Source organism: Equus caballus, chromosome 2 (assembly GCF_041296265.1).
Source record: "Equus caballus isolate H_3958 breed thoroughbred chromosome 2, TB-T2T, whole genome shotgun sequence".
NCBI classification, from domain to species: domain Eukaryota; kingdom Metazoa; phylum Chordata; class Mammalia; order Perissodactyla; family Equidae; genus Equus; species Equus caballus.
Genome location: NC_091685.1, coordinates 36,085,261 through 36,097,792, shown reverse-complemented (window position 1 = coordinate 36,097,792; position 12,532 = coordinate 36,085,261). Strand labels below are relative to the sequence as shown.

The window sequence follows — 12,532 nt, the reverse complement described above, 5'->3', positions numbered from 1 at the left end:
CAGGCACAGGATCATGACCAGGCCTGGGGGGGTGGCGCAGGAATGTCCCTGGTTAGACGCTGGGGATGAGGGCCAGGGTCACCCCCTGGAGCAGGCAGGTGAGGGAGTGGGTAAGGTGGGGGCTGGGGGTCAGGCTGCCCATCATTGAGTTGCAGCTGTCAGACTGGGGCTGTTGCTTCACCTGTCGGAGCCTCAGTGTCCTCACCCGTGAAATGGGGGTGAAGCAGCCACCCCGATAGAGAGGTTGTGAAGGCCAGGTGCCCAGAACGGGGCCTGGAGTGTAGACGTGTGCCTTATTCCATCGTCATCGTCCTGACCAGCATTGTGACCTGCCGGGCACGGGCTGCGCTTTGGGCCCCTTGGTCTCCGTGACTTTCACTCTGTGTCCTGCCTTCTGGCTCCGGCTGGGTATGGACCCCGAGGGAGGCCGGCTGGGCTCCCCGCTGTGGGCTGGGGAGGGGCCTCCAGCCTCCTGAAGGTGCCTTTGCCGAGACAGGGCCTTTGTCTGGCGTGTGGGCCGGTGCCGGGCCAGACAAATGGGCTGTCACGCAGGGGGCGGGTGTGTTTGTGTGCGTGTGTGCGTGTTCTGGAACACTGCGAGCTCTCTCAGAACCTCTGGAGGGCAAGGAGGGGGTGGAGGGATCCCCCACCAGATACGGGGGGTGGGGGAGGTGCAGCTAGCCCTGCCCGGAGCTCACAGTGATTGCCTTTCAAATCTGAGAATTGTGGTTCGTGAGGGCTGGGAAGAACCTTGGGGGTCAGACTGCTGTTCCCTCGTGGTGCAGATGGGAGGAGTCCCAGGCACGGGCAGCCTCTTGTTCAGGGTCTCCCCGTGGGCCCTCTAACTGAAGACCCCTGTCCAGTGTCCTTTTTGATGTAACAATAACAGTGTTACTAAGTTTTATCTCAGTTCTGGGGGACATTCTGTCCTGGAGTGAGGACTTCTAGAGGATTTCTGGAGACGCCCAGCAACTGGAGGGGTGGTCGGCGCATGTGGGACCCTCGGAGGTATCAGCCCCTCGCCCCTACCCCAGGCAGCCACGGCCTGCTCTGTTCCAGGAGAGTGCAGGACAGAAGGTGTGAGGGCTTCGGTGGCCATCATTGCTGCACCCGTGGGGAAGAGCCCCCATTCCCCTCTTTTTGGGGTGTGGTCCCGCCGTCCCTAGCTGCTTGCTTCCTGGGAGGGGCCGCAGCTCCCACCTTCTGGCCCTAGTGGTGGGAGCCCCACAAGCACTACTCACCTCTAGCCACCGGGGGGCGCTCAAAGCCTTGCATTTTTACATTTTTGAGGCTCTGATGTCCTGGTGGGGTCAGCGTCCCTCCTGGAGGCCTGGCCGCTTCGTGGTCACTCGCCCCTCTTGGACCCCAGTCCTGGCCCCAGAGCCCTTCAGAAACGCCTGCTTCCACTGACTGCTGTGTCGTGGTGAATGACACCAAACAGTAAGGGCTCGTGAGCTCCGGATGCTTCCGAGATGTGTGATTCGGGCTGGCTATTTAAGCTCGCCGTGCCTCAGTTTCCTCAGTTGTAAAGCAAGGATAAGAATAGAATCCGCCACCCTGGCCTGCTGGGAGTTGAGGACATAATTCAGGGACAGAGTGCCCGGCGTGCCCACACCTGACGTGTGTGGCAACAGCGCCCATGCTTCTCCCGTGTGCCAACCTGTGCTAAGTGTTCCGCAGGGGTCACCTGATCCCTGTGGCATCCGGTGAGGTGCTGGCACAGTGGTCGTGCCCATTTTACAGATGAGGAACCGAGGCTGGGAGGCGGGGTCACCTGTCCAAGTTCATGCAGAAGCTTGGGGGCCACAGCCAGGGGCCTGCCAGCCTGCTTCCCACGTGCCATGTTCACGGGCTGGAAAGAGCTGGTCGTGTGTCTGGAGGGGGGTCCCTGCTCCCCAGCTCTGGGAGTCTGCCAGTCTGAAGTAGGGGTGGACGGGGGGCTCATTGCCTCTCAGGACCCCTCCTTCCATCCCTGGGAGGGGTGCGGCATCTCTGGAGGAATAAGGTTATCAGAGATCCTGGTAGAGGTGGCAGAGTGCTTTGGAGTAAGCAAGAAGATGTGTGAGAAGGCGAGAGTCAGTCTCAAGAAGCTACATGTCAGAAAAGTCCTCAGAGACAACCTTGGTGGCTCCACCCTTCCCTGTTTTACAGATGGGGAAACTGAGGCCTTGGGAAGGGGAGAGATGCTCAAGGCCCTTAGCGAGTTGCTAGCAGAACCTGGGCCAGACCTCAAGTCTCTTGACTGGGTCTGGGACACTCACCATGTCCTGCTGCTTTTTTAGCAGAGCTGTGTGGATGCTGCCTCTTCTGGGAGGCCTCCCTGGATTTCCCTGTGTGGAGTTGGTTCCTTCCATCTCAGCAGTTCTCAAGGCCCCCTGTGTACACCTGGTCATCCGTGCTTGGCACATGGTGTGGCAACTGCTGATTAACCTGCTGGTTTCTCAGGACAGCCAGAGTTTCCTTGAGGGCAGGGTCTGTGTCTGATTCATTTCTGTCTTCCCAGCACCCAGCACATGGCCTGGCATGGAGTAGGTGCTTACTAAGTGTGTGTGGAATGCGTGAACAGGAGCGGGGGGCGGGAGGGGAAGAAGTGAAGGGGGAGAGAGATGGGGGGAGGAGGGTGAATTGGGGAGTACAGACCCCAGAGAGAATGAGACACAACAGAGGCAGATGGGAACACCACCATCCCACTGGCAGGGGCGAGGGGCCAGAGAAAGGGCGAGAGGGCTGGGTCCACCGCTGCGGGCCGTGGTTCCTGAGGGTTGAGGGGCCCTGGGCCCCTGGCCTGACTGCCACCCCCATCCCTGACGTGCTTCCTCCTTCCCCCACCAGGAGGCATGCCCTGGGACCTGGAGAGCCCTCCCCTGTGCCTGACTGTGGGGCCAGGGCCTGTCCGCACCCTGCTGAGCCTGGAGGACGCCGTGTGGGCCAGCTGTGGGCCCCGGGTCACCGTCCTGGACGCCACCAGCTTGCAGACTCAGGTACTGGACTTTCTTCGTTCCTCGTGGCCCCCAGTCCTTGGGGCAGTCTGCTGGGCATACTTCCTGCCTCTTGCTGGCCTTTCCTGCCTCTTCCTGGCTCTGCTCTCGGCGCTGAGCTGTGTCTCGGGTCAGTCGGAGTGTGTTGGGAAGCAGAGGGGCCAAGACCCCCGCTGGGCCCCTCCCCCTGCCCGACACCCCCCAGGGCTGCTGCTCTGGGCCATGATCGGGGTCCTGAGTGGTGTCTGTTACTGTCTGTGGAGGTGAAGCTGGGGTCCCTCTCCTCGCGCTGGTACCCAGGGTCCAGCTGTGCTGAGGGGACGGCCATCCTGGATGCCGGGCTCTTTAAACAGCGTGGGGGCGGGAGGCTGCTGGGTCCGGCCTTGCCCCATTGCGAGCCCTGCCCGCATCTCCACCCGCCTGGCCACACCCCAGGGTCCATCCTGGGCAGCCGGCGTGAGGCTTGGGCATGGCCCCCAGCGGTATTTTGGCGACATTTGCCATCGGTTTCAATTTGGTTGGATTATCAGTTTGGGACAAGCTGCCACCAGGCCTGGAGTGGAGCTCTGGGACAGGCTCGCAGTCAGGCAGGCCCAGGGTGAGCTTCCACGCGAGGGCCATCCTCGTTCGCCCGCTTGGTCATCTCTCTTACGGCTGTAAATCGGCTGCTCGACAGCCAGGCGAGAACAGCGATGGAGTCTGGCCCTTGTAGCATCTCAGGTGATGGGGGCTGAGTCCCTGGTGACACGGCCCCTGATTGGCAGATTGGGAAACCGAGGCCTGGGGGACCGTGGGGGGGCCCTGAGCCTGGGTTGAATGTCAGGGTCGCGGCGCCTGCCTTGCTGTCTTCACTGGAGCGCGGTGCGGCCGTGGCGCCGGCTCTCCGGGCTCTGCTGCGGTTCTGCCTCTTGCCCGTGGGTGCCTTGTGAGCCCCGCTTGTCAACACTTGTTGTCCGTCTGTCAAAGGGGCATCCGCGTCCCTTCCCTGGGTCCGTCCGCGCACTGGCTGAGAGAAAGCTGGAGCCTCAGTCCTGGGCAGGGCCAGCGCCCGGGTGTTCCACCCGCAGCCCTTCCCGGCGCCGGGACGGGAGGTGGAGGCATGAGGCCTCAGCACCTCGGCCACACGAGAGGCAGCGCCTGGGCAGAGCCAGAGGGTTTGGCTTTTGAGCTATCCTTGTCTTTTGAGCTATCCTCGTCCTTTGAGCAGAAGAGGGCTGGGGGCTGAAGGTGACGCCTGTGCTGCCCCCCTTCAGGGGCTGCTTGGGCAGCACCCGCCCCAACGCTCGGTCGTGGCACTGAGGACCTTTGACCTCACCCGTGCTGCTGGGCCAGGCCGGTGGGGTGGGCTCTGGGGAGGGGCCAGGGAGGAGCACCTGCTGTGTCCGGCCAGCGTTCAGGGTTTCTTGGCCCTCTTTCTCCTGGGTGAGCTGGAGCAGCTGCAGCCACGCTCCTTTCCCAGCCCCTGTCCCAGCTCTGTGGGGGCTTCCCTGCTACCCCCCCACCCCATCCCTCTCTTCCTCCAAGGGCCTCTCACCTCGGCCTTCCGGGAGGAAGATGAGCAGGGAGAGCCGGCTCCCCAAGGCCTTTGGGTCCCTGACCAACCTGGGTCTCAAGCCGTTTGGCAGGAAGAAGGACGAGGAGTCTCCGACCCCTTGGCCTGTCCCCTGCAGCCCCTCCCCAGGCGTCCCTGCCTTGTCCTCGCACCAGGCCCATGTGCCCTCCCAGCTTCCTCCTGCTGGCACCCTGCACAGGCTCTGACTCGGCCTGGGAGGGGAGCCGTGGTGAAGGGGTGCTCAGCCAGTAGCTGAGCTGGGGCCCAGTTCAGGGCAGCAGTGGGAGGGGCAAGGGGTCCCAGCCCTGCCCTCGTCTATAGGGGAGACACAACCTGCCTTTAGGGGGGCGTCCAGTCCAATGAGGGAGAGATAGCCTGCCCCCGGAGACCTGTAGTCTGTGGGGGAGACCCAGCGTCTGTTCTCCATCTGGGGAAAGTGACTCCAGTGACGGGAAGAAGCCAAGAGCAGACAGAGGATGGACAGGAAGGCGCTGAGCTCCCTGTGCCCCAAGGACGTTCTCAGCTGCAAGAGGGAAACGGGACACAAGGCGCGGGGAGGGGGCAGCTGAGGAAACTGGGAGGGAGGATGGGAGCTGAGAGATGTTTCCAAGGAAGGATCTTCTGAGGAAGGGTCTAGAAGTCTTAGGACCCGGAAACCACAGGCCTGTGGGGGTGGAGAAGGGGCTGGTGGAAGCCCACCCAGGGCCACGAGCCTCTCTGGAGGGGGAGGAATCGAGAGGCATCATCCAAGGCGGCAGCCCATCCCTGTCCCAGCCGTGCCCACCTCGGGTCCCCTGGGCACCCCACTCCCTTGGAGGTGTGTGGTTTGCCAGCAGGCTGCTTCAGATGGGACCCTGGCTCTGCCCCTGCCAAGCTGTGCACCCTCAGACAAGGCGCCGAGCCTTCCTGGGCCTGAGTCACTTCATCTGTAAGATGGGGTGATGAAAGTACAGTGTAGACTTCCCCGGAGGACTGAATGAGAGCGTCTGTGTAAAAGGGCGGTTGCGCCCTGTGCCTGCAGAGTAAGCGTTTGAGGCACGTTAGTTACCACTGTAATATGTGCCCAACTTGAATCCTTATCACCGTTCATGTGGTTTGTTTGGAAAATCGAGCTGCTCCCTTAGAGTCCGTGTTGTCGGCGGGTGTGGGCGTGTGTCCGCATGGCGGGTCTGCTATCCTCTCGCTTCCCTGGCGGGACGGGACGCTTCCTCCTGCCACCAGCGGTCCTGGGAGCGTGAGACAGAGGTGCGAGGGCAAGGACCGGGGCCCAGGCCGGGCCCTGCCCAGCTCTCACCGCCTTCACCCCTCACCAGCCACAGTGCGTCCTGCCCAGGCCTGCAGCTCAGCGCTGGCCCCGCCGTCCCTGGGGCCGAGCAGCCGCCGGGCTCCAGGCAGGGCCGTGATGATTTCAGATTAGTTCTGGACCGGCTGCTCTTAGGAAGGAGATCAATATGGCCTTTCCCTTGCTTTGCACACCGTGGAGGGCGTGGAGGGCGTCAGAGGGCACTGGGGCAGGGGAGGCGGGATGGAGGCGGGACGGAGGAAGGGGTGGTGAGGGGGCTCTGCGGCTGGGCCAGAGACAGCGGGCGCCCGCTCTGCAGCCGAGAATGGAAAAGTTTGTGCACCTTCGGTACAAGGCGTCCCTCGCACGGTAACAGGTGATGGCCATGCATGTTTAATGAGGCCACCTCGATGCTGCCTGGAAGGGAGGGAGCCCGCCCGCCCCAGCCCAGGGCCCTGGAAGCGGCTTGTCTGGCCACTGCTAGTGACCACCTGGCCCCGCCATCAGCTCCATGCTTGCCTAGTGCCCGCTGCCCGGCCACCCAGGCCCCGGGGAGTGGCCGAGAGACCTCTGCTGTGCTGGCGTCCGTGTGCCAAGGGCGTAGCTGCGGGGAAGGGCCTGACAGGGTGAGCTCTGCAGCAGAGCACCTCGCTTCGGGGGCTGGGCTGTGTGGCCGAGTGGCTGGGCCCCGCCTCCCCAGGCTCGAGAAACCCCCAGGGGAATCTGAGATGCTCAGAGCGGCTGAGTGCTCCAGGCCAGGGGCCTGAGGTGCTGTTGGCTGAGGGTGTGGCTAGCAGGGCTCTGGCCCAAATGCGAGGACATGGCGGGGGTTAACCTAGGGACTGCCTAACTCTGAGGAGCTGTCCCTGGTTTCTCTGCCCCCAGGAAGTAGTAATAAACAACATACATTGAGTGCTTAGCGTGGCCTAGATGTGGGTTAAGGCACTTCTGTGTATTAACTCATTTAATCCTCCAACTACTCTCTGAGATGAGTACCATTATTATTCCCACTCTACAGATGAGGAAACAGAGGCACAGAAAGGTTAAGTGACTTGCCCAAGGTCACACAGCTGGAAAGAGGCAGAGTTGAGAGCTGAGTACCGGCTTCCTGAGTCTGCTCTGTGCCAGCCGCCTGGGTAGGCACAAGGTCCAGTCTCCTCTCGGCTCCGTTGTCCCCCGCAGTTCCTGTCCTGTCATATGTAACCCTTGGGACTCTCATTTGTTTATGGGCCGGGCTTGTCCACCAACATGTCTCCCGGGCCAAGGATGGCATCCTGCTCGTCTTGGATTCTCCCGTGTCCAGCTCACACAGAGGTGCTCTGAGTAAATCGTTGGGGTGGAGGTACAGATGGGCGTCCTGATGTCCGGGCCCTCCGTGTAGGGTGCTGGAAGGACAGGAATGGGGACGAGCTGGTCTCAGCTCTTCCAGAGCTCAGAGTGCAGTGTGGGGAGCAGACTCGGGACGCTCAGTGTCAGCCCAGTGTGAGGAGACCTGGGGGCGTAAGCCTGGACCTGGTGGGAGCCAGGGGATGAGGGCCAGACCCAGACGGAGGAGGGACAGGAGCAGGGGTGGTTCTTGGGGGTCAGGCCCGCTGAGCTAGGCCGGGCAGGGAGGCGGCTGTGATGGGCGAAGGGAGAGAGGAGGCGGGGAGGATGCTCCGGGCAGAGCAAGCCCAGGCCAGAGTCAGCCCAGTGGTGGACGGCCCCCCGGGAGGGGCCTCTGAGCTGGGCCCGCCCTGGGCTGTCTCCGTTAGGCCCACTTGCCCTCTGCGGCCACGTCTGACCTTGCTGAGCCCGTTCCCCGCGGAGCGAGCGCCCGCAGCCAGCCTCTTTCTGCATTTGATACCTGCCCCCACCTGCTTGTTCAGCTCCTTGATCCCAGCGGAGGCAGCAGCGTGGCCTGTTAAATAATAATGTAGCTCACCAGGGCCTGTGTCAACACCGCATCCCCGTGTTCATTATCTAGATCGCCACCTTCAAAGTCTAATCCAGTCGTCTGGAGTTCATTTCAACTGATCGCTGGAGGGGAAGCCGGCTCTGGGATGATTGTTGCATCTTAATTTAAAAAAACTTACTGGGGACAGGCCGACAGGAGGCTGTGGCGTGCAGGGCGTGCCCTGCTGAGTCGGGGTTGGTCCGGGCGCCTGGGCAAGACTGCTCTCCAACCCATGGGCTGGGGTCTCTGTCACCCCCGCTAATGGGAGGGCGGCCGTAGCGACGGGGAGGGGTGGTGGAGACTGGGCCGGGCTGTGATGGTTCATGGTGCTGTTGGATCCTCCAGTCTCTGCAGACAGTTCGTCCGGGGCCATTTTCCAGATGGGCAAGTGGACCAGAAGGCAGGCCTTTTGACCTGTAGTCTGTGGCCTCTGCTTCCCGGCCACGCCGGCCCCTCTGTTGGTCTCTGAACACGCCAAGCTCTTCCCACCGCCGGGCCTTTGCCTCTGCTGTTCCCCCTGGCTGGTACGCTGGTCCCAAGGAGCTTCGCTCGGGCGGCTCCTTCTCATCGCCCCGGTCTCAGCTCAGCTGCCGCCTCGTCTGGGGCCTGCCCTGATGCCTCCTTCAGAGTCACCTCCACCCCCCGTCACGGTCTTGTCACCTCCCCCGGCAGAGCATTGACCCTGTCCTCGCCTGTTGTCCCAGTGCACCCACTGGGCTGTAGGCAGATGAATATGGGGCCTCGTCTGTTTGTTCGCTGTGTACCCCACGGCTGGTGCCTCGCCACCTCTCGCCAGTGTCGGTGGGACGCCCGCAGGCTGCCCCTCCTCTTGGGGCAGGTGGAAGGTGGGCTGGCAGGAGTGTGCCGTGCCACGGGACACATTCTTTCTGGGTGGAAGGGTGAAATCTGGGCTGGAGGAGGCTTGCGCACTGGGCTTGGGGGGAGCTGTGCCTTCGGGGACGTGGGGCAGGGAGGCTGCACCCGGAGACGGCGGGAAAGGATTGGGGTAAAGGGCTTGTCAGAGGGTCTTGTGGTGGGGAGGGCTCAGTCCTGCTCCACGGTGGCCCCCACCCCAGGGCACAGTGCTTCAGGCCGGTGGGACAGCCGTGTCACATCAGGGCCCATGTCCTGCCTCTGACCTCCTCCCCCACCCGCAGCCAGGCTTGAAGTGTTTCCATGGCAACCCCCTGTGCCCCAGAGCCTCCTTGGTGCAGTTGCAGGAGCACGGCCTGGAGGCAGGGCTCCCGGCCCTGTCTGGAAAGTGCCAGAACACAGAGCAACTTGTGTCAGCATTTGGGCACTGGTCCGGCTCCCGCCCCACAGGGCTGTCGTGAGGGTTAATTGGGGCAACACCCTCCCATTAGACCCCAGCTCCCCACCCTCAGAGAAGCCTGTCTGGACCACCTGCCCCTCCTCCACACGCCCTGCGTTACACCCTGGTGACCCCTGCCGCCATTCTTCACAGCGCTGGCCACAGCGACATGGGCATGTGTTGGGGAACCCTCTGTAGGGCAGGACCAGCCTAGTCAGCTCTCACTGCTCCCATCACATGCCCGGTGCTGAGACCAGGCCGACGCGTGGTAGGTGCTCAGCGAAGAGCTGTGAAGGACAGAGGGCATTTCCGTCAGGGATGGGCCGTCTGTGTGGGTCCGATAATTGTGGAAGGGAGATGTGGGCAGGCGGCCTGCAGAAGATTGACTGAGGGCTCGATTCTAACCAACTTCAGAGCTGGGCACTGAGCACACGAAGGTGTTTCCCAAAGTGCAGCCCGTGGATAATCCTGTATTGCATCAGCGCCTTGCATCATCTCTGTGCATCGGCCCCGTGTGTTGGCCCTGTGCATAGGCTCCATTCACTGGCTCCTGTGCGTCGGCCCCATGCATCCACCCTGGGCATCGGCCCCATGTATCCACCCCGTGCATCGGCTCCGTGCATTGGCTCTTGCATCGGCTCCTGCTTTGGCTCCATGCATTGGCCCAAGCATTAGCTCCTGCATCGGCTCTGTGCCTGGGCTCTGTGCATCCACTCCTTGCATCAGCTCCTGCCTCACCTCCGTGCATGGGCTCCCACACCACCTGCTGCAGCTGCTCCCCCTGCACCTGGGCACTGGCCTCTGCGACCGGCACTAATACTTTTTGTCACCAAGCATGCCAGAAAAGAAACTTCTCTGGGTTCCTGAACGCCAATGGTCCCAGATTTCCCCCACCCATCCCCACATACACCCGCTTCCCCGCCCTCAATTTGCACGTTTAGTGCCTGAACTTCGTTTGCATGTATTAGCTGTTGTAAATCTATCACAACAGTGTGACGCAGCATGAATAATGCATCACGGGGCTGTATTAGTTTTCTGTCTCCTATCTTATTTATGACACGAAACGGGTGGGAATTTGCAAAAGCAAAATCCAGGCGCACAGCTTCTTGGGTAATGGTATGCAAATTGGCGTGAGGGCGGAAAGATTCCCCAAGTCCTCAGGCACCCGGGAGCTGCCAAGTGGGAGCCCTAGTGTTCAGGCCACCGGAGCATGCGGGTCAGGGGTCACGTCACTTGGAGTTGTCTCTGTTCAGCGGTTTTGTCTGAACTTTTTCTGTGTGTCATTGTTATTGTCATCATCCTGTTATTTTTTTAAATTAAAAGTTGGCAGGTGGAACTTGAGAGATGGATTCTCTGAAGGTTGTGGAGACCTCCCCGGAGGCTCTGACAGTAGCAAGTTCCAGAGGAAGGCGGATGTTTTCCAGCAGCAGGAAGGACTGAAGTTAGATGTTTAGAAGAACTTCCTCTCCGGAAGCTTGTGAAAGATAGGGAGCAGGGGTGGGGTGGGGATCCTGCAGGACCCCCTTTCCAGGGGAGTGTTGAGGGGTTAGGAGTCACTCGGGGCGCTGGTTCCCGACTCTGCTCTGAGGCTCTGGGGGTTGTGAGGAGGTATTTCAAGGGATGTCTTGTGGGGCTGGGGATGGCTAAGGGGCAGGGCTCCAGGCCCCCCTCTCCTCACCCGGAAGAGCTCAGATCTTTCTTGTGTTCCATATTTGGTCTCTTCCCGTCCCAGAAGATTTAGGTTGATGAAAGGATTTCATGGTTTGAAAAAAAAGAAAAAAGTAGTTTGAAGCCGTTGGTTCAGGGAACAGGTTCTGTGAAGCCGTGGAGGAGAAAAGAGAGACAGCAGAGGGAAGGCAGGTGGGAGGGGACACTGGGGGGAGAGCAGACGGGGACTGGAGGTGAGGGGGGCAGACGGTGGCAGCAGGTGGCAGTTCTCCTCCGTCTGAGCCCCCGGCGTCTCCGGCTGTCAGTCTGTCCTCTCCTCCGCGTGTCCCGCCCTCCTGGTTGCTCTCCCCTCTGAGCCTGCCTGCAGGGGTCCAAGAGGACGGACGCCAAAGGAGCAGCTGCCCAGCCCCCTGAAGCTGGCAAAGACGCACGGGGCCACGGATGGACCCCAGGAGGGCCGGGCCCTGCACGTTAATCTAGGGCGGGCTAGAGGCGAGCCCCAGCCAGACTCTAGGGTCTTTGCAGACTGAGTGAGACCCCCCCAGAGGTTTAGGCTGGTCCCTCAGGCGGTCACGTGATGGCCGTCTCAAGCCTGGCAGCCGGGCTGGGGAGGGTCCTCGCAGTGGGACCCTCTGAGCGGGGCATTCCCAGCTGCCCCTGCCACCTTGTCTGAGCGGGCTCAGATGGTGGTCAGTGTGGGCTCCGGAGCTGGGTTGGCTGCCCTTGGCCCCTGGCTCTACTACTGATTGCCTCAGTTTCCCCACCTGTAAATGGGGATAATTACAGAACCTACCCCAGGACGAAGCAGCTTGATGTACGCAAAACAGAGTTAAGTGTCAGCAGCTGTTTTGCGGTCATTACGGGACTGGGTCGTGATCACAAGGACCCCCCCATAGGTGGTGGAGCCAGAATCTCGGGGGGCTTCTGACTCCGGGGCCCCGGCCTGGCAGCGCTGTCCTCTGCCCTATCCGCAGGCCCGTGGTCCGTTGTGTCTGGTAGATGTGTGCGCCTGCGTCCTCCCACAGGACTGCAGGTTTCCTGTGAGCAGGGATGGTGTCTTGTCCCTCTTGTGCTTTCCTCTGGAGCAAGTGCAGACAGTGAACCCACGTCTCCGTCTTGCTCTCCGTCTCCCTGCCCTCATCACCCCTCCCTCCTGCACCAGCTCTTCCCTTCTGCTTGGGCTCCGAGCCTCCCAGTCTCCCAGCTACCCCAGCCCCCTCGCCGTGGCCTTCACATGGCCGCTGGGCTCTGAGGTGGGGCTGATGACCAGAGGCCCAGGGCGGGCCGTCGGCTCCCTCTGAACACCTGGGGAGAAAAGGGAGCTTCGTGGTATGGGTGGTGAGACGAGACCAGCGGCCAGCACAAGTCCAGCCCGGCTCAGGACAGACACCCTGATGTGGGGTTGGCCTCTGTGCACGTGCTCCGCTGTGGGGCAAAGACACCTGCCACGGAGCCCAGGAGCCCAGGAGAGGAGGGAGTGTGGCCAGGTGGCAGACCAGGCCTCCTGGAGTGGGTGCAGTGAGATTGGGGTGGGTGGAAAGGAGTGAGGTGGATGCATGGGCCTGGAGACAGCCTGCATGTGTGTGTGCACAAGAACATGTGTGTGCACATGTGCATATGCATGTGAGAGAGACTCTGCGCTGATCCTGGGCGCCTGCTTGTACAGGGCGAGGCTGGAGCAGCTGCTGGCACACGACTCAAGCCAGGTGCTTGGTAGCCCCAGGTGGTCGACAGCCCAGCGTCCTTCCTCAGGTGCGGCTGGCTCGCATAATTGAAGAAAACAAAGCAAAATTAAATAGTACTA

The 12,532-nt window shown here is 61.7% G+C and overlaps 1 protein-coding gene across 43 annotated transcripts in view; it reads left to right on the top strand.

The window, feature by feature from the left end:
• ARHGEF10L (Rho guanine nucleotide exchange factor 10 like) overlaps positions 1 to 12,532 on the top strand; it is a 153,480-nt gene that overhangs the window by 121,564 nt on the left and 19,384 nt on the right. For all 43 annotated transcript variants that reach the window (XM_070252462.1, XM_070252437.1, XM_070252489.1 and 40 more), the window contains one exon: positions 2,833 to 2,981. In XM_070252462.1, the coding sequence (XP_070108563.1) occupies positions 2,833 to 2,981 (149 nt within the window). The remainder of the gene's footprint in view (positions 1 to 2,832; positions 2,982 to 12,532) is intronic.